The 19,062-nt window shown below is 42.6% G+C and overlaps 2 protein-coding genes across 8 annotated transcripts in view; one reads left to right on the forward strand and one right to left on the reverse strand.

Annotated features, from left to right (window-relative positions):
* TTC19 (tetratricopeptide repeat domain 19) overlaps positions 1 to 2,763 on the reverse strand; it is a 32,322-nt gene extending 29,559 nt beyond the window's left edge. For 4 of the 6 annotated variants that reach the window (XM_060203159.1, XM_007526168.3, XM_060203160.1 and 1 more), the window contains exons 1-3: positions 2,512 to 2,762; positions 2,317 to 2,426; positions 106 to 216 (exon numbers count right to left, since the gene is read on the reverse strand). In XM_060203159.1, the coding sequence (XP_060059142.1) occupies positions 106 to 216; positions 2,317 to 2,426; positions 2,512 to 2,695 (405 nt within the window). In that variant the 5' untranslated portion in view covers positions 2,696 to 2,762. Of the gene's footprint in view, positions 1 to 105; positions 217 to 2,316; positions 2,427 to 2,511 lie in introns of all 6 variants that reach the window. The other 2 variants (XM_060203157.1, XM_060203158.1) reach the window with 1 other exon arrangement.
* Positions 2,764 to 2,865: 102 nt separating this feature from the next.
* Positions 2,866 to 19,062, forward strand: part of ZSWIM7 (zinc finger SWIM-type containing 7) — a 31,236-nt gene continuing 15,039 nt past the window's right edge. For both annotated transcript variants that reach the window (XM_007526210.3, XM_060203163.1), the window contains exons 1-3: positions 2,866 to 3,029; positions 6,262 to 6,283; positions 11,678 to 11,780. In XM_007526210.3, coding sequence (XP_007526272.1) covers positions 2,939 to 3,029; positions 6,262 to 6,283; positions 11,678 to 11,780 — 216 coding nt within the window. In that variant the 5' untranslated portion in view covers positions 2,866 to 2,938. The remainder of the gene's footprint in view (positions 3,030 to 6,261; positions 6,284 to 11,677; positions 11,781 to 19,062) is intronic.

Below are 19,062 nucleotides of genomic sequence, written 5' to 3' on the forward strand. Positions count from 1 at the left end.
GAGCTTTAAAACAATCTGAACGTCAGGAATATAACTCAGGAAAGCTAACAACCCTTCTCATGAATCTGTCTTCATTAAGTAGCTCAAAATGGTTAAGAAAGTTACCAAATCATAAGTATAAATGATGGCCTTCTTGTTATCACTCTGATAGGCAAGATGAAGAGCATCATGCAAAATCAGCTCAGCTTCTTCTGGCTCATCTTTCATGATGCTCAACTGAAAAGAGAAAACAAGAGATAATAAGAATAAAATGTAACAAAAACAGATGTATGTTACCAGACCAAAGTAGACATGACTGTACATCCCAATACACAAAAGGAAGCTATTCATTCACTCATTTATCAAATATTTACTGAATTCCTAATCTGCACCAGACATCAGATCCACAGTGGGGACAGGGAGGTAAACCTCACTTGCAACTATATACGGCAAAATTTAGGTCAACGAAAACAGATATCAGGGATGTGCGCAATTTTTACATATTTTATAAGAACGCTGCTTGTCCCTCATCTTTCTTCCTGCAGGCTGGAGTGACATTGTGAGAAAATCTTAGTCACAAATATTGGTATGAACTAGGAAAAAAAGAAATCAATGGAAAGTAGTAATTAGAGATCTCCCAGAATGAAAATAGTGTTCCCAGGAAGTGGCAGTTAAATTCAGGCAGGACAGAGGACAAAGAGACAACCAAGTAAGAAACTGTGGATGCGAATGGCCCACAACAGAGGGTAGTGAGTGAGCAAAGGCCCTAAAGGCTAAAGAGAACAGTTCTTCAGAAAAGAAAAGGAAAAAAATATTTGTGAAGATCTGTGAATGGAAGATTGTGTGCCAGCAGATTACTGAAAAATAGGTAGCTAATGTAGGGTCTTATAGGCTATGGGAAAATGCTTTGATTTGATTTATAAACACAGTGGGAAATCATTCAGATTTTTTTTTCTTTGCACAAGAGCATATTTTCCATGTGTGACTTCTCATTCATAGAAAGAGATGGGGGGGGAAGGGGAATCACAAGCACTGAGCTTTCTTGGTGCCCTGGGACTCCCATGTGATCCTGGGGCAAAACACACAGCAACGAACTTACCCTACCTGGTAAGTCTCCAGCCCTGATCCAAAGTTTTTAGACAAAAAGATAAATTTGCATTTCTAAAAAACAAACAAAAATGGCTACTGAATGGGGGGTGAATGGGGGTGGGCAGCAAGGCAGGTAAAGATAATACAGAAAATAGGATGTGGCAGTGTGGCTAGTATGACAGGAGAAAGAGAAAAGGGGGAAGATAAGAGAAATATTTTGTATTTGATGGCAACATGATGTCTTGCTGAACTAATCATATTAAAAGGCAGTGGTGAGGTATCAGGAATTAAAAATAAAAAATTACTAGTAGGAGCCAGGGAAAGAGCATAGTGGTTATGCAAAAGATTTTTGTGTCTGAGGCCCTAATATCTCAGGTTCAGTTCCTGGCACCACCAGTGCTCTGGTCAAAAAAAGAAAGGAAAAGAGGGTGGTGGTAATATGCTTGAGTATATTTAATATTGAGAATTTAGAATTGGGGAGATAGCATAGTGGTTATGGAATAGATTTTCATGTCTGAGACTCTGAGGTCCTAGGGTCAATCCCCAGCTGGTACACAGCTAAGCAGTGGTCTGGTAAAATAAAAGATGATAGTTTTGGACACTGTACATTGAAACATAATGTACATCTTTAGTGTCATTCATACTTCAACAAAAGTTGATGAGTATTTATCAAGGCTACAGCCCCTTAGCAGCAAAAAAGCACTGCAAACCTGAAAATCTAATAGATGGGACGCTGACTTATTGAACTCATTGCAGAGTGGAAGCTAATGGCAAAGCGTTAGGTTATTCATTGGCATTGGATGTGATGCTGGCTGTCAGTGTCTGGGCCTGCTGAGTCTCAAGAGGTAGGTGGGGCCTCACAGGGGAGATGGCAGGCTGGCAGCTCACCGCAGTATACAGAGGCAGCCAGTAAGCCCAGTGGAAGAAAGGAGAAAATCTGGAGAGGAGGGGAGGGAAGGAATTTTGTTATTTTTTTAATGTGAAGAAAAAGGTTTTTTCTTAAAGGTTCAACCTGGAACCATCCTTTTGACACAGGGTCAAAACTGCTAATGTCCGTACTTCCAGCCTGTCTGGTAAAAAGAACCAGCCTGTGGTGGATGCCCGCTTCACCTGCAATCGAGACTGCAGGGTGCCGACTGCGGGCCTGGGCAACCCGGACGGGTTCTAATCCCCTCCCGCAAGCGGGGCCTGGTGCGGAGCCCTGTGCCCACCCGGGAGGCCCGCGGGCCACCAGCAAGACAGCCTCACTTTGGCACGCTTCAGCAGCTGGATGATCTGAGCCTCCGTCTCGTCCGCCGCATCCTCGGCCTGCTGCTGCTCCTCTCCAGTGTCCGCGGGTCTCGAGAACCAGGCGAGCGCTGCAAGAAGGGGCACTGAGGTCAGCGGGCCCGGCCCGCGCTCCAGTCTCCGACCGGCCGGCCCAACCCAGGCCGCGCTCCTCACCTGCTAGTAGTGGCAGCAGCCCCGGGCCACGGCCCGGCGGCGGGACTCGGATGGGCTGCGCTTTCACCTCCGACGCGCGGCTTCCTTGGGGCCCCGGAATCCAGGGCGCCGAGCTGACCCAGCAGCACCGCCCCGCAGCCCGCAGGAGGCGTCCGCCCAGGCTCGGGATAAGAAGCCGGTACATGGCCCCGCTGCGTCCTCTGCGCACTGCAGGCCCGGCTGCTCCCAGGACGTCCCGCCCCCCAGCGATGAGCGCCCGCCGCATTGGTCAAACCCCGTCGTAGAGTTTGCGTCATCATTGCCGCCCGCAGGCTCCGGTGATGCCCAGTGACGTCACTTCTCATCGTCCCGCCTCCCGTTGGTGGCGGGAATCCTGCACCGACTGTTGCTGGAGTGGTGGAGCGGGCTGGGATCTGGTACTGTGACCATGCCTGTCACCTTGTGGGCGGCCACGTTGCCAGCGGTTGTGGAGGAGCTTCTGAACGAGATGGCTGAGGCGGTCCGGGAGAGCGCGCAAAGTACTGTCAGCAGTTCTCGAAGCCGCCTGGCCGAGAGGCGCGAGGCGGTGACGTAGGGGTCTGCGGGGCGCGGGTTCCGGACGCGGGCAGCGCTTTCTTCCGTGTGGTTCTCTCCAAAGTCCCTGCTCCCAACGAAAAGGGAAGGAAGGAAGGGAAGAGCTAGCTTTGTCCGGGCAGCCGCTCAGCTGTCTCTTGCGGGTCTTGGGTCAGGAGGGTGAGGGGATCGGAGCCCAGGGGGACCTAAAAGTAAGCGACTCGGTTACTGAACTGGTCTTTGCGCCAGCTTCCTAGGTTAGCTTGTAAATCCTTTCAGACACTGTTAGGTGAAGACCGTTTTCTGCACCGGGACCAACAGGTCTGCATGGTGACGGGCCCTTTCCCCCCCCTCTGGCCAGCAGAGGACGCGCAGGGACCGAGCTGACAAAATGCGAGCCATTTTTTTCCGCCACATTTCTAGCTTAAGTGGCGATATCTAAATCAAAATACATTGCCTAGTGAGAACGACGCTACCATTGTGGAAGTAGCCGTTTCACAATAAATCGAGCCTTAAATCTATTGTTTATTCACTTGAGTGACTTTGAGTGTTGTAGACGAACACTCCTCAAAAGGGTTTATCTTAATCTATTTTGTTTGGTTTATTGGTGTTCGCGCCACAAAAGGATTTATCTTAACCTTTTTTGTTTGTTTTGTTCTTGTTTGGTTGCTTGCTTTTGGATGCGCCCCCCCCCCCCAGCCTTATACTTGAAAGACGTGTGCTTTACCACTGAATCACATCCCGGGACCCCTTAACTGTTTTTTTTTTTTTATTTTCCCTTTTGTTGCCCTTGTTTTTTTATTGTTGTAGTAGTTATTATTGTTGTCGTTGAAAAGTCTATACTCCCAGAGGGAGAGAAATGTTAGGGGAAGATGACCAGAAGGTTCTGAACCCCAATTCCATCAGGACCCTGAGAGAGAGAAAAAAAGGAAGGGCACTCAGAAGTAGTAATAGGTGTAGGTATGGCTTAGAAAGGAAGAGAAGGCAAACCATAGAAAAGTTGGGCAAAAAAAAAATTTTATACATATATTTTTTCAGGGGCCATGGGGCAGGCTCAGAGGGCCAAGGGTGAATGGTCGGAAGGGGTGAGGCCCTTAGCACTTGGAGGGAAAGCACCCTTAGGACCTGGAAAGCATACAGGCCGGCAGGAATGCTATTTTCTCCTTGCTGGCTTCCTCCTTTATTGCTGTTGCACACAGCCTTTCTACGGTATCAGGGTGAAAAAAGTTACCAGCATATCAAGCAAAACTGGAGCTTTGAGCTTAAAGCTATCATGTGCTTCGAGTAAGGGCATTACCCTATCCCTACAAATATAAACATAGTTACAAAATAATAGTCCCTATCTGTGACCTAGGGAGAACGCAGTTTCCAGTGGAGGGAATGGGGACACAGAACTCTTGTGGGAACAGTGTGGAATCATACCCCTGTTAACTTATTTTGTAAATCAATATTAAACCACTATTAAAAAAACACAAAACAGTGCTGACCTGGTGTAGTGGCTCTGCACGTGGGCTCTGAGGCAGAAGAAGAGTTGTAGGTTCAAACTCCGTTCTCACCAGAAGCCTGAGGTTCACCGTGTGTGTGTGTGTGTGTGGGGGGGGAGGGATTTGGAGGTGCTCGGCGGTAGCGCAGCGGGTTAAGGGCATGTGGCGCAAAACAAGGACTGGCATGGCGCAAAACAAGGACTGGCATAAGGATTCCGGTTCGAGCCCCCGGCTCCCCACCTGCAGGGGGGTCGCTTCAGAAGCAGTGAAGCAGGTCTGCAGGTGTCTGTCTTTCTCTCCCCCTCTGTCTTCCCCTCCTCTCTATTTCTCTCTGTCCTATCCCAACAATGACAGCAATAATAATAAAAATAAATAACAAGGGCAACAAAAGGGGAAAAAATATCCTCCAGGAGAAGTGGATTAGTAAAGCAAGGCACCGAACTCCAGCAATAACCCTAGAAGCCAAAAAAAAAAAAAAAAAGATTTGGCAGAGTGCTGACTTGGTGTAGTGGCTCTACACATGGCCTCTGAGGCAGAAGGGCTTCAGGTTCAACCCCCGTTCTCACTAGAAGCCAGAGGTTCACCACTTTGGGGTGGGGGAAACATATTTATTGATTGAACCTGAAACTCTTATCAGTGTTCTATATCACTAGTGAATATGTTTAGGTTAAAGGACTCACAGGATAACTTGCCTGGATAATGCACATGGCACAACACAGATTCAAGCTCAGTCACCACACAAAAGGAATCTGGGGTGAAAGGTTTGTTGCTGAGATATCTGTATCACTCTCTAGCTGGAAAAGTTGACTGGCTTGTGCAGTGAGCCTTCAATGAAAACAAACATGAGTGAAAGCTGATTTTCAGATGACTGAGATAATTTTCCTGAAGGAATCTTCCCAAACTTTTTTTTTTTTTAAGATTTAAAAAAATCATGGGGGAGGGGGCTAAATGGTTTACAGTATAGTTGTTGACATGTTTCTCCCTGTGACGGGTGTCTGCAAAACATTTTCACCCCCAGCTTAGTCCTTTTCCACCATCATGCACCAGGACCCCAGCACCCTCTCCATCGCCTTCTCTCCTCTCTTTGCGCAGATTCCTTTGCTCAGGTGCAATATATATAGCACACCCAGTCCAAGTTTCACCAATATTCTTTTATTTTCTTTCTTTCTTTTCTCTGGTATTTGTCCTCTTACTTGTTTATCTCACTTATTATTCCTTCAAATTCCATCCAAGATGGGGCAAAGGCGGTGGCTTCATAAATTCTTACAGCTGAGTAGTATTCCATCGTATATACCACAACTTTTTTTTTCTTTTGACTCCAGGGTTATCGCTGGGTCTCCGTTGTCTACACTATGAATCCACTGCTCCTGGTGGCCATCTTTTTTTCTGTTGTTATCGTTGCTGTTGTTACATAGGACAGAGAGAAATTGAGAGAGGAAGGAAGAAGGGAGAAAAAGATAGACATACCTACAGACCTGCTTCACCGGTCGTGAAGCAATACCCCTGCAGGTGGGGAGCTGGGGGCTTGAACTGGGATCCTTGCTCAGGTCCTTGCACTTCATACTATGTGCACATAAGCTGGTGTACCACTGCATGGATTGAATTTACCACCTTACACAAGACAATGTTTGTCTATAGTCTTTATTTAAGATTTTTTTTATATCTGTGTCACTCTTTTAACATAATTTACTTTCTGTCCATTCCTGTTTTATAGTTCCTGATGAGCATTTATTATCGTAAGTATATATTTTTCTGTTTGAATTTTATTTTCAAAATTTGTCTATTAATGAGATAAGAGGAGAGAAAAAACTGTACATGACTCTAGCACATGCACTGTTGCACTATACCATGATCTCCGGCTTGAGAGTCCAACACTTTATCCATTGCGACACCTCCTGGATTTCTTGTATTTGCATTTTTAACCATTTGGCACAACCAGTAGAGTGTATGTTATCATGCACAAAGACCCAAGTTCAAGCCCTCAATCCCCACCTGTGGGGGGGGGTAAAGCTTTATCAGCTGTGAAGCTTGCTAGAGGTGTCTCTTTTTCTGTCTCACCCATCCCTCTCAATTTTTCTGTCTCTAGAAAAAAAGAAAGAGCTACGAGGAGCAATGGATTCCTCATGCAGGCAGCAGTATCCTTGGTGGCAATTTCCAAAAGCCATGTCTTTTCAACATCAATTATTGATTTTTTTTTTTATTGTTGTAGTTATTATTGTTGTTGTCGTTGTTGGATAGGACAGAGAGAAATGGAGAGAGGGAGGGGAAGACAGAGAGGAGGAGAGAAAGATAGACACCTGCAGACCTGCTTCACCGCCTGTGAAGCGACTCCCCCGCAGGTGGGGAGCCGGGGTTCGAACCGGGATCCTTATGCCGGTCCTTGTGCTTTGCGCCACCTGCGCTTAGCCCGCTGTGCTACAGCCCGACTCCCAATTATTGATTTTTTAATATTTATTTATTTTTCCTTTTTGTTGCCCTTTTTTTTCATTGTTGTTGTAGTTATTATTGTTGTTGTTAATGATGTTGTGTTTGTTAGGTAGGACAGAAATTGAAAGAGGAGGGGAAAACAGGGAGAGAAAGATAGACACCTGTAGACCTGCTTCACTGCCTGTGAAGCAACTCCCCTGCAGGTAAGGAGCTGGAGCCTCCAACCAGGATCCTTATGCCGTTTCTTGCGCTTTGCGCCATGTACGCTTAACCCACTGTGCTACAGCCTGACTCCCAAAAGACAGTTATTATGGTTGAAAAACAAGAATATAGTTATTTTTTAAATACTAATTTTATATCATTTTCCTATGTACACAAATTTCAAATGTATTCATTCTAATAGCAGCAAAAAACGGTAGAAACTACATAGAAATAAATGATTATATATGTCCACTTTAAAAGTTTAGCTTTTATTAGTTATTGTCTTAGAGGGAAGAAAGATAGAACTGAGAGAAGGACTTTAACCATTTCTCCTTTTTTTAGGTCTTTAAAAATAAAGACTGTATGTTGTTAGAAAAGGAATAAAAGATTTTTGTGAGAGGAGAGGTCAAAGTACTGCTGAGTTATGGGACTATAAGGACCCGGAGATTGAAGCTGGCACCTCTCCTATGCAAGTCTTGTGTGCCAACACTACACTAACTTCCTGGCCCTAAAAAAAAAAATCTTGAAAAAAGATAGCAATCATAAAAATATAATTTACAATAATTCACTTTCCATTTATAAAGCTGATTAACAGGGAAAATTTAACAGGCAAATGTTAGCAAGAATTATTTCAAATGTTGACTAGAACATGGAGAATAAAATTAAATAGCTGCTTATAATGCTTCTCTCCTGCAGATGGTTGATGGGGGCTTGAACTTAGGTCCTTGTACATTATAATGCCTATGTACTTAACCAAGTGTGCCATTACCCGGCCCCTCTAATTTATTTTTCCTGTGTTAGTAGTCTAACAGCTACCACTTCTAAAACAAGGTTAAACCAAAGTGGTATATAGAACAATATGGAAATGCCTTGTATAGTCAGATAGATTGTTAGCTATCAGTGAAACTTTCCCCTTGCAGGTAGGGGTTGGGAGCTTAAACCCAGGTCCTTGCACAGTTTAACATGTGCTCTGCTGGTAGAGCTACCACCCTGTCCCCCACCACATGTAAGCTATCTTACTGATATTATGTGTGTATATATATTCATTCTTGGATCTAGAAATTTCTTTTTTATCATTTCTTTATTGGGGGATGAATGGTTTATAGTCAACAGTGAAATACAGTAGTTTGTACATGCATAACATTTCCACATAACAATAAAACCTCAGCTAGGTCCTCCTCTGCCATCACGTTCCAGGACCTGAGCCCTCGCCCCCACCCCAGAGGCTTTAGAAATTTCATTTATAAGATGGTTCACCTAGTAGAGCACACACTTTACTATCTTCAAGGACCCAGGTTTGAGCTGGGAGCACCTTCATGAGGACGCTTCCAGTGGTGGAGTGGTCCTGTGGCATTTCTCCTCCCCCCGTCTCTCTTTCTCTCTTTCTCTCTCTTTCTTTCTCTTTCCCCCTCACTATGTTAAAAGAGCCACAGTAATGGAGAGGAAGCTCCATGGATGGTGGGATAGCCCTATCATATCTTCTCTCTGTCCCTCTGTGTCTGGAATAAAACAAAACAATATAGGCTTGGTGCTGGAAAAGAGAGAGAGAAAAAAAAAACTGGATGAATATATTCACTTTAAGATCTTTTATCAGTATCCTTAATTACATAATGGTGGCTTTATTTATCACCGTGGTTATCTCTGATACTCAGACCTGCGTGATTTCTCTGCAACTAGCAGACCCTGTTTTGTGATCATGATCATATTTTAAAGTTAACTGTAATTTTAGATTGATAAACACATCTTATGTTCTTTATTTGTTGTTGTCTGTAGTCTCCATGTTAGTAGAACCCTATCCCCGAAAATAAATTCAATAGTTTATTGTATATGCTTACTGGAAAAATGAATATTTTGAAACCTCAGTAGTTTTCCTTTTTCATTTTGTGTCAAATCATACGGGCTCTTTATTTTTTTATTATCTTTTTATTTGTTGGTTAGAGATAGCAGAGATCGAAAAGGTGGAGGAGATATAGAGGAAGAGAGACAGAGAGACACCTGCAGACCTGCTTCACCTCTCATGAAGCTTTCCCCCTGCAGGTGGGGACCAGAGGCTCAAACCTGGGTCCTTAGGTACTGTAATGTGTGCGCTTAACCAAGTGCACCACTGCCTGGCCCTCATATAGGCTCTTTAAATGTTACCATTCAGTTTTATTGAACCCAGCCAAGAAAATCTATACTTATGTTTGTGGAAAATAAAGGTAAAAAAGTATCAGTAGGGGAGTGGGGCGGTAGCGCAGCGGGTTAAGCGCAGGTGGCGCAAAGTACAAGGACTGGCATAAGGGTCCCAGTTCAAGCCCCCAGCTCCCCACCTGCAGGGGAGTCGCTTCACAAGCAGTGAAGTAGGTCTGCAAGTGTCTTTCTCTCCCCCTCTCTATCTTCCCCTCCTCTCTCCATTTCTCTCTGTCCTATCCAGCAACAACGACATCAATAACAACAACAAACATAACTACAACAATAAAACAACAAGGGCAACAAAAGGGAATAAATAGGGAGTCGGGCGGTAGCGCAGCGGGTTAAGCGCAGGTGGTGCTAAACACAAGGACCAGCGGAAGGATCCTGGTTCGAGCCCCCGGCTCCCCACCTGCAGGGGAGTCACTTCACAGGCGGTGAAGCAGGTCTGCAGGTGTCTGTCTTTCTCTCCCCCTCTCTTTCTTCCCCTCCTCTCTCCATTTCTCTCTGTCCTATCCAACAACAATGACATCAATAATAACTACAACAACAAAACAACAAGGGTAACAAAAGGAATAAATAAATAAAATTAAATTAAAAAAAAAAAAGGAAAAAAAGGAAAAAAAAAAGGGAATAAATAAATATTTATAAAGAAAATCTTATTTAAAGAAAAGTATCAGTAATCTAACCACCCAAGGATAAGCATTGCTACATTTTTGGTTTATTGCCTTTTTTCTCTTTCCTTTTCTCTCTTTTTTGTCTATTTCATTTATTTTTTTGTCACCAGGACTCTACTGGGGTTTCTAGTCTATATGATCCCCCTGTTCCTGGTGGACTTCTTTTTTCCCCTACATAGAGTGATGTGGGCTGGCTGCTCCGGGTCCCCCAACCCCCTGGACAGCAGAGGCGAGGGTCAGAGCAGCCCCCTGGGAGTCCTGGGGTGGCTCCGCATGTTGAGGGCAAAGTACTCAGACAAGCAGTCAGCTTTGGGAAAGCCTCAGTGAGGCAACTCATTTATTGAAAGAGAAAGCAAGTACATATACCCATTACCCAGGTAGAAGATCAAGGTAATCATTACCCCAAACACAGAGCTGCATTTTGACCTACAAACTATTTGATCACAAGTGAAGAATTACCATACAGGGTTTGATCGTAAGCTTCACAGTGCATAGTTCCCCGGGGATAAACTACAGGCACCTCAGGGCAAGGGGGTGGTAGTTGAGCAAGAATGTATGTGGTGGCTTTCAAGTTAGGCCAAACACAATGTAAAGTGATTCATGGCCTTTGTTTTAAAGGGAGAGGAGGGGCATGTGCAGAAAGGTAGCCCCCATTCTGGAGAAGCCATACATCATTAGTTCAGGAGGTCAGGAGAACCTGCCAATGTCTCAACCCGAAGGGAGAGTTGAGGGTCAACTCGCTTGGACCTCCTGGAAACAATGGCCTGGACTTTCCAGGACAGTTGGCCCCATCCTCCAACAGAGGGTGAGAGAGAAGGAGAGAGACTGCAGTACTGCTCCTCTGCTCAAGGAGCTTCCTCTTTGCTTGATGTTTGCATGGAGTGACTGGGAGCTTGAACTAGAGTCCCTTGCATAGATGGTAAAGTGTTTCTCTGTTGAGAGAGCTAACTCCTAACCCCTTTTCCCATTTAAAAAAGTAAACATTTTATTTTGAGGTAAGTATAGATTTTCTTCTCTCTCTCTCTCTCTCTCTCTCTCTGACTTTATTTATTTATTAATGAGAAATTTAGGAAGAGAGAGAAAGAACCAGGCATCACTCTGGTATATATGCTGCTAGGGATTTAACTCAGGACCTCATGCTTGAGAGTCCAGTACCTGTCCACTGCACCACCTCCCAGACCTCTAAGTATAGATTTTCTAAAGGAAATTTTTTTCTTTCAACTTTACTAGATAGGACAGAGAGAAATTGGGGAGTGAGAGAAAAAGAGAAATAGAGCGGGAGAGAAAAAGAAACCTGCAGATCTGTTTCACTGCTCATGAAACTTCCCCTCTGTGGGCGAGGAGCCTTTGGAAGGGTTGAACCTGGGCCCTTTCGCCTGGTAACATGTGGGCTCAACCAGGTGTGCTACCACCTACCATCCATGATCTTTATTAAACCAGAGCTTTGTTCCTCTCTAAATTATAGTGATGCTAGGGATCAAAACTAGGACCTCAGAGTCTCAAGCCTCAATGCTCATTTCCCAGCACTTAGTGTTTTTTTTTTTTTTTAAATGTTAAGAATGGTAGTATATGTGTGTGTGCGTGTGCGTGTGTGTGTGTGTGTGTGTGTGTAATAACTCTGAGAGTTATTCTAATATGGAGCCTTTTTGTTTCCAGGCTGAAGTTTGTCTTTGGCTCCTCAGCCATCCAGGCATTGGACCTGGTCGATCGACAGTCCATCACCTTAATCTCATCACCCAGTGGAAGATGCATCTACCAGGTAAAAATCCAAACTTGGGGGTGATATCAATAGAAATATCTTAGAAACAGGTTTTTTTTGTGTTTTTTTTTTTTTAATCTCTGGGAGTTAATGACCAGTTTTAAGCATTTCCTAGACTGTTAGAAAGTATCTGACCCGGGAGTCAGGCAGTAGCGCAGCAGGTTAAGCGGACGTGGTGGAAAGCGCAAGGACCTACATAAGGATCCCAGTTCGAGCCACCGGCTCCCCACCTACAGGAGAGTCTCTTCACAGGCGGTGAAGCTGGTCTGCAGCTTGTCTATCTTTTTCTCCCCCTCTCTGTCTTCTCCTCCTCTCTCCATTTCTCTCTTTCCTATCCAACAATAACAACATCAGTAACAACAATAATAATAACTACAACAATAAAAACAAGGGCAACAAAAGGGAATAAATAAAGTATCTGACCCAACTTAGTAACATTAATGTTTTAGTGATTCAGATGATAATAAATACTACCCATAGGGGGCCAGGTGGTGGCGCACTTGGTTGAGTGCACGTTACAATGGGCAAGAACCCAGATTCAAGCCCCCGTTCCCCACCTGCAGGGGGAAAGCTTCACAAGTGGTGAAGCAGAGCTGTAGGTGCCTCTCTGTCTCTCTCCCTCTCTTATCTCCCCCTTCCCTCTCAGTTTCTGTCTGTCTCCATCCAATAAACAAAGATAATTTTTTAAAAATTTAATAAAAAAATAAATACTACCTACAAACCCTACTTAGTGTGAAACTAGTGATGATATAGATTCTTTTCTCACATCTAAAGGTATTTAATTATCACTTTCCCAGAGTTAGATAATAGAGGCATTTTCCCTCCCTTGCATAAATGTTTGATTGATATATAAAAGCCAAAATGCATTTTGAGGTCTTTCCAGATGTTAGATTCATGAATTGTTTTATCTTTATTTTATTGCCACCAGCATTATTGCTAGAACTTGGTGTAGGCCTGTACTATGAATTTGCTGCTCAAGGCCAACCCCCCCACACACACACTTGATAGGAAAGAGAGAAATTGAGAGGGGTGAGAGAAATAGGGAGAGAGAGAGACCTGCAGCTGTGCTTCACTGCCCATGAAGCAGGTGAGAGTTGGGGGCTTGAACCTGAATCCTTGCACATTATAACAAGTGCACTTTAATGAATGCACCACTGCCCACTCCTCTTCTTCCTCCCTCCTTCCTTCCCCACTCCAGAATACTATTCAACTCTGACTTATAGTGGTGCTAGAGATTGAACCTGGGACCTTGGAGCCTCTGACTTCAATAGTGTCTTACCAAACTCTGAATTGCTTTCATGTATCCATGTATTGATAATGCTCACTATTAAATTATAAATCTACTTATTCTGCTCTAGAGGCAAACTAAGGTCCAAGTAGACTGCATTCAGCACAGTTACCTTTTAATAAATATTTATTTTCAAATATTTTTTAAGATTTATTTTATTGGGGTGCTAGCTGGTGGCCCACCTACCTGAGAGCATGTGTTACAATGCACAAGGATCATGGTTCAAGCCCCCACTCTTCACCTGCAGGGGGAAAGCCTCATAAGTGGTGAAGCAGTGCTGCAGGTGTATCTTTCTGTCTTTCTTCCTCATTATCTTCCCCATCCCTCTTGATTTCTCTCTGTATTCAGTAAATAAATAAAATATATATATATAAATGTATTTTACCATGTCCCAGGAGGTGGCACAGTAAGTAGATAAGCCAGTAGCCTCTCAAGCACTAGGTCCAGTGTTCAGTCCCTGCATTACATGTGCCAGAGTGATGCTCTGGTTCTTTTTCTCTTCTCTTCCATAAATAAGACTGTTTTAAAATTTGTATTATTATCTTCATAGGAATTTATTTTTTAAATATTTTCATTTATTTATTTACTCTTTGATGCCCTTGTTTTATTTTTGTAGTTATTTTTGTTGTCATCATTGTTGGATAGGACAGAGAAAAATGGAGAGAGGAGGGGAAGACAGAGAGGGGGAGAGAAAGACAGACACCTGCAGAAGGTGGGAGGGTAGAATCAAAGCACCGCTCTGGCACATGTGATGTAGAGAGTGAATGTACATCCTTGTGCTTGAGAGTTCACTGTGCCACCTGCTGGCCCAAGTGTAATAAATATATCTTGACACCAGTTTAGAAAAATCATTCTTGGGCTGAAAGGGATATCACTAAAAGTACGACAGTTCTCATGCCTGAGGCACCGGAGTTCAATCTCCTGAAACACTATAGACCACATCTGAATAATGTTCTGTTAAAGAAAGACCACTTTGGGGCTAGGGAGCTTTTGCTGTGGTTATGCAAAAGACACTCAGGGGGCCAGGCAGTAGTGGCACACCTGGTTAAGCACACATATTATAGCACACAAGGACCCTGTTTCAAGCCCCTGGTCCCCACCTGCAGGAGGAAAGCTTAATGAGTGGTGAAGCAGGGCTGCAGATGTACCTCTGTCTCTCCCTCCCTCTCAATTTCTCTGTCTATCCAATAGTAAATAAATCAACAAATAAAATAATAATAAAAAAGTATTTGTTGGAAATGTTTTATTGACTTTTTATTCCTTCCAGAATCACTATAACTTGTTTAACTTTAGTCATTTACATTCTATATTACATTACATTGTTCTATTCATCTTTTTTTTTTGCCTTCAGTGTTATTGTTGGGGCTTGGTGATTGCACTACAAATCTGCTGCTCCTGGAGGCCATTTTTTCCATTTTTATTGTTGTTGTTTGATAGGACTGAGAGAAATTGAGAGGAGAGGAAGATAGAGAGGGGGAGAGAATGATAGACACCTGCAGACCTGCTTCACTGCTTGTGAAGCAACCCCCCTACAGGTGGGGAGCCAGGGGCTTGAACTGGGATTCTTATGCCGGTCCTTGCACTTCATACTATGTGCACATCTTTTTTTTTAAAGAAGTTAATTTCCTAGAATTGTGACTGTCAGCTTGAACTTTAAATTAAATGAAGCTGTGGAAACCTTATATGAACTCTTAAAATTATCCTTGATGATTCATTATATAATAATATAGTAAGAAATCGGTTTAATTCAGCAGTTTAAAGTTTTTTTAATTACCTTTATTTAATGGATAGATACAGCCAGAAATCAAGAGGGTAAGAGAGATAGAAAGAGACCTGCTTCACCACGTGGGAGGCTTCCCCCTGTGGGGGCTTGAGCCTGGGTCCTTGTGCATTGTAACGTGTGCTCAACCAGGTACACCACCATCTGACCCCTGAGTAATAATAATTTTCTTTTTCTTTTTATTGGATAGAGACAGCCAGAAACTGGGAGGGAAGGAGGAGATAGATAGATAGAGAGGGAGAGAGACAGAGAGACACCTGCAGCCCTGCTTTAACACTTGTGAAGCTTCTCCCCTGCAGGTGGGGACTGGGGACTCAAACCTGGGTCCTTGTGCACTGTAATGTGTGCGCTTAACCAGGTGCGCCACCACTTGGCCCCGTGTGTTTTGTTTTGTTTTGTTTTGTTTTGTTTTGTTTTGCCTCCACGGTTATCATTGGAGCTCTGTGCCAGCACTACAAATCCACTGCTCCTGGAGGACATTTTTTTTCCCAATTTTTTTGCCCTTGTTGTTGTTGTTTGATAGGACAGAGAGAAATCAAGAGAAGAAGGGAACACGGGGATAGAAAGATAGACACCTGCAGACCTGCTTCGCCACTTGTGAAGCAACCTCCTGTAGGTGGGGAGCCAGGGGCTCAAACCGGGATCCTTATGCTGGTCTTGTGATAATTATTCTAAAGTTATTATTGTATAAACCTGAACTGCTTTAAAAAATAAAGAATGAGAGAGGAAGAGAGGTAACAAGCTTCACAAGTGTTAAAGCAGGGCTGCAGGTGTCTCTCTGTCTCTCTCCCCCTCTCTCTATCTATCTCCTCCTTCCCTCCCAGTTTCTGGCTGTCTCTATCCAATAAACACATTCAGTACTGGGGCTTGAATTGGGGACTTCTTGCTTGAGAGTCCAACACTTTATCCACTGCATCACCTCCCAGGCTGCCTGAGTTGCTTTTTTTTTCTCAATTAATTTTTTTTTCTTTTATTGGGGAATTAATGTTTTATAGTCAACAGTAAGTACAATAGTTTATATATGCATAACATTCCCCAGTTTCCCATATAACAATACAACCCCCACTAGGTCCTCTGAATCCTTCTTTTTTTTTTTTTAATTTATTTCTTTATTGGGGAATTAATGTTTTACATTCAATAGTAAATACAATAGTTTGTACATGCATAACATTCCCCAGTTTCCCATTTAACAATACAACCCCCACTATGTCATTTATCATCCTTCATGGACCTGTATTCTCCCCACCCACCCACCCCAGAGTCTTTTACTTTGGTGCGATATGCCAATTCCATTTCAGGTTCTACTTGTGTTTTCTTTTCTAATCTTGTTTTTCAACTTCTGCCTGAGAGTGAGATCATCCCATATTCATCCTTCGGTTTCTGACTTATTTCACTCAACATGATTTTTTCAAGGTCCATCCAAGATCAGCTGAAAATGGTGAAGTCACCATTTTTTACAGCTGAGTAGTATTCCATTGTGTATATATACTACAACTTGCTCAGCCACTCATCTGTTGTTGGACACCTGGGTTGCCTCCAGGTTTTGGCTATTACAAATTGTGCTGCCAAGAACATATGTGTACACAGATCTTTTTGGATGGATGTGTTGGGTTCCTTAGGATATATCCCCAGGAGAGGAATTGCAGGATCATAGAGTAGTTCCATATCTAGCTTTTTGAGAGTTCTCCAGACTGTTCTCCACAGAGGCTGGACCAATTTACATTCCCACCAGCAGTGTATGAGGGTTCCTTTGACCCCACACCCTCTCCAGTATTTGCTGCTGTTACCTTTTCTGATGTATGGCATTCTCACAGGAGTGAAGTGGTATCTCATTGTTGTCTTTATTTGCATTTCTCTGACAATCAGAGACTTGGAGCATTTTTTCATGTGTTTCTTGGCCTTTTGGATCTCTTCTGTGGTGAATATTCTGTCCATGTCCTTCCCCCATTTTTGGATGGGGTTATTTTTTGTCTTATTATTGAGATTTGCAAGTTCTTTATACATTCTGGTTATTAGCCTCTTGTTTGATGTATGGCATGTAAAGATCTTCTCGCATTCTGTGAGGAGTCTCTTGGTTTGGGTAGTGGTTTCTCTTGCTGTACAGAAGCTTTTTAATTTGATGTAATCCCATAGGTTTGTACTTGCCTTAGTCTTCTTTGTAATTGGATTGGTTTCATTGAAGATGTTTTTAAAATGTATGCGGAAAAGAGTTCTGCCAATATTTTCTTCTAAGTATCTGATAGTTTCTGGTCTAACATCCAAGTCCTTGATCCACTTGGAATTTACTTTTGTATTTGGTGAAATACAGTGGTTCAGTTTCATTCTTCTGCATGTTTCAACCCATTGTTTCCAACACCATTTGTTGAAGAGACTCTGCTTTCCCCATTTAATAGTATGAGCCCCTTTGTCAAAGATTAGATGTTCATAGGTGTGGGGGCTCACTTCTGGGCTCTCAGTTCTATTCCACTAGTCAATGTGTCTATTCATGTTCCAGTACCAAGCAGTTTTGATGACAATGGCCCTATAATACAATTTGAGATCTGGGAGTGTGATGCCTCCGGTTCTGTTCTTTTTTCTCAAGATTGTTTTGGAAATTCTAGGTCTTTTCTGGTTCCAAATAAACATTTGTAGCATTTGTTCTATTCTCCTAAAAATATGTGCTTGGGATCTTGATGGGGATAGCATTAAATTTGTAGATGGCTCTGGGTAGTATATTCATTTTGATGATGTTAATTCTACCAACCCATGAACATGGAATATCTTTCCACTTCTTTGTATCTTTTTCAATTTCCTTGAGTAGTGACTCATAATTTTCAGTATACAAGTCTTTCACTTCTTTGGTTAGGTTTACTTTGGTTACTTTTGGTTAGGTTTACTTCTTTGGTTTGGTTTACTTCTTTGGTTAGGTTTTAGTTAGGTTTACTTCTTTGGTTAGGTTTACTTCTAGATGTTTTATTGTTTTTGTTGCTATAGTAAAAGGAATTGATTTCAGGATTTCAGTTTCTTCTAGCTTAGTGTTTGCGTAGAGGAATGCCACTGACTTTTGAATGTCAATTTTGTAGCCTGACACCTTACTGTATTTCCTGATGATTTCCAAAAGCTTCTTGCTGGATTCCTTAGGTTTTTCTGTGTATGCTATTATGTCATCTGCAAATAGGGAGAGTTTGACTTCTCTTCCAATCTGTATCCCTTTAATTCCTTGCTCCTGCCTGATTGCTATGGCAAGAACTTCCAACACTGTTGAATAGTAAGGGTGATAGTGGGCAGCCCTGTCTAGTACCTAATCTGAGGGGAAATGCTTCCAGTTTTTCACCATTGAGCATGATGTTGGCTATAGGTTTGCTATATATAGACTCCACTATCTTCAGGAATTTCCCATCTATTCCCATTTTTTGTAGTGTTTTGATCATAAAGGGATGTTGTATTTTGTCAAAGGCTTTCTCTGCGTCTGTTGATATGACCATGTGGTTTTTGGTCTTGCTTTTGTTGATGTGGTGGATCACATTGATTCATTTACGTATATTAAACCAACCTTGCATGCTTGGAGTAAATCCCACTTTGTCATGATGAACAATTGTTTTAATATACTGCTGTATCCAGTTGGCTAGAATTTTGTTAAGAATTTTAGCATCTATGTTCATCAGAGATATTGGTCTGTAGTTTTCTTTTTTGGTTGTGTCCCTTTCTGCTTTTGGTATCAGAGTGATATTAGCTTCATTGAAGCTGGTAGGGAGTATTCCAGTGTCTTAAATCTGGAAGACTTTTAAAAGTAGAGGTATTAATTCTTCTTTGAAGGTTTTGTAGAATTCATTTGTAAAACCATCTGGTCTAGGACTTTTATTTTTGGGAAGATTTTTGATAACTGTTTGAATTTCATTAGCTGTGTTGGGCCTGTTCATGTTATCCACTTCCTCTTGACTTAGTTTTGGAAGTTGGTAGGTATCTAGAAAATCATTCATTTCTTCCAGGTTCTCTAGCTTGGTGGCATATAGTTGTTCATAGAAACTTCACATGATATGTTGAATTTCTGTGGTGTCTGTTGTGATATCTCCTCTTTCATTTAGTATATGATTTATTTGGGTCTTCTCCCTTTTTTGTTTTGTGAGTCTGGCTAAAGGTTTGTCGATTTTGTTCACTCTTTCGAAGAACCAACATTTACTTTCATTGATCTTTTGTATGGTTTTCCTATTCTCAAAGTTATTTATTTCTGCTCT

This window comes from Erinaceus europaeus, chromosome 12, assembly GCF_950295315.1.
Source record: "Erinaceus europaeus chromosome 12, mEriEur2.1, whole genome shotgun sequence".
NCBI classification, from domain to species: Eukaryota; Metazoa; Chordata; class Mammalia; order Eulipotyphla; family Erinaceidae; genus Erinaceus; species Erinaceus europaeus.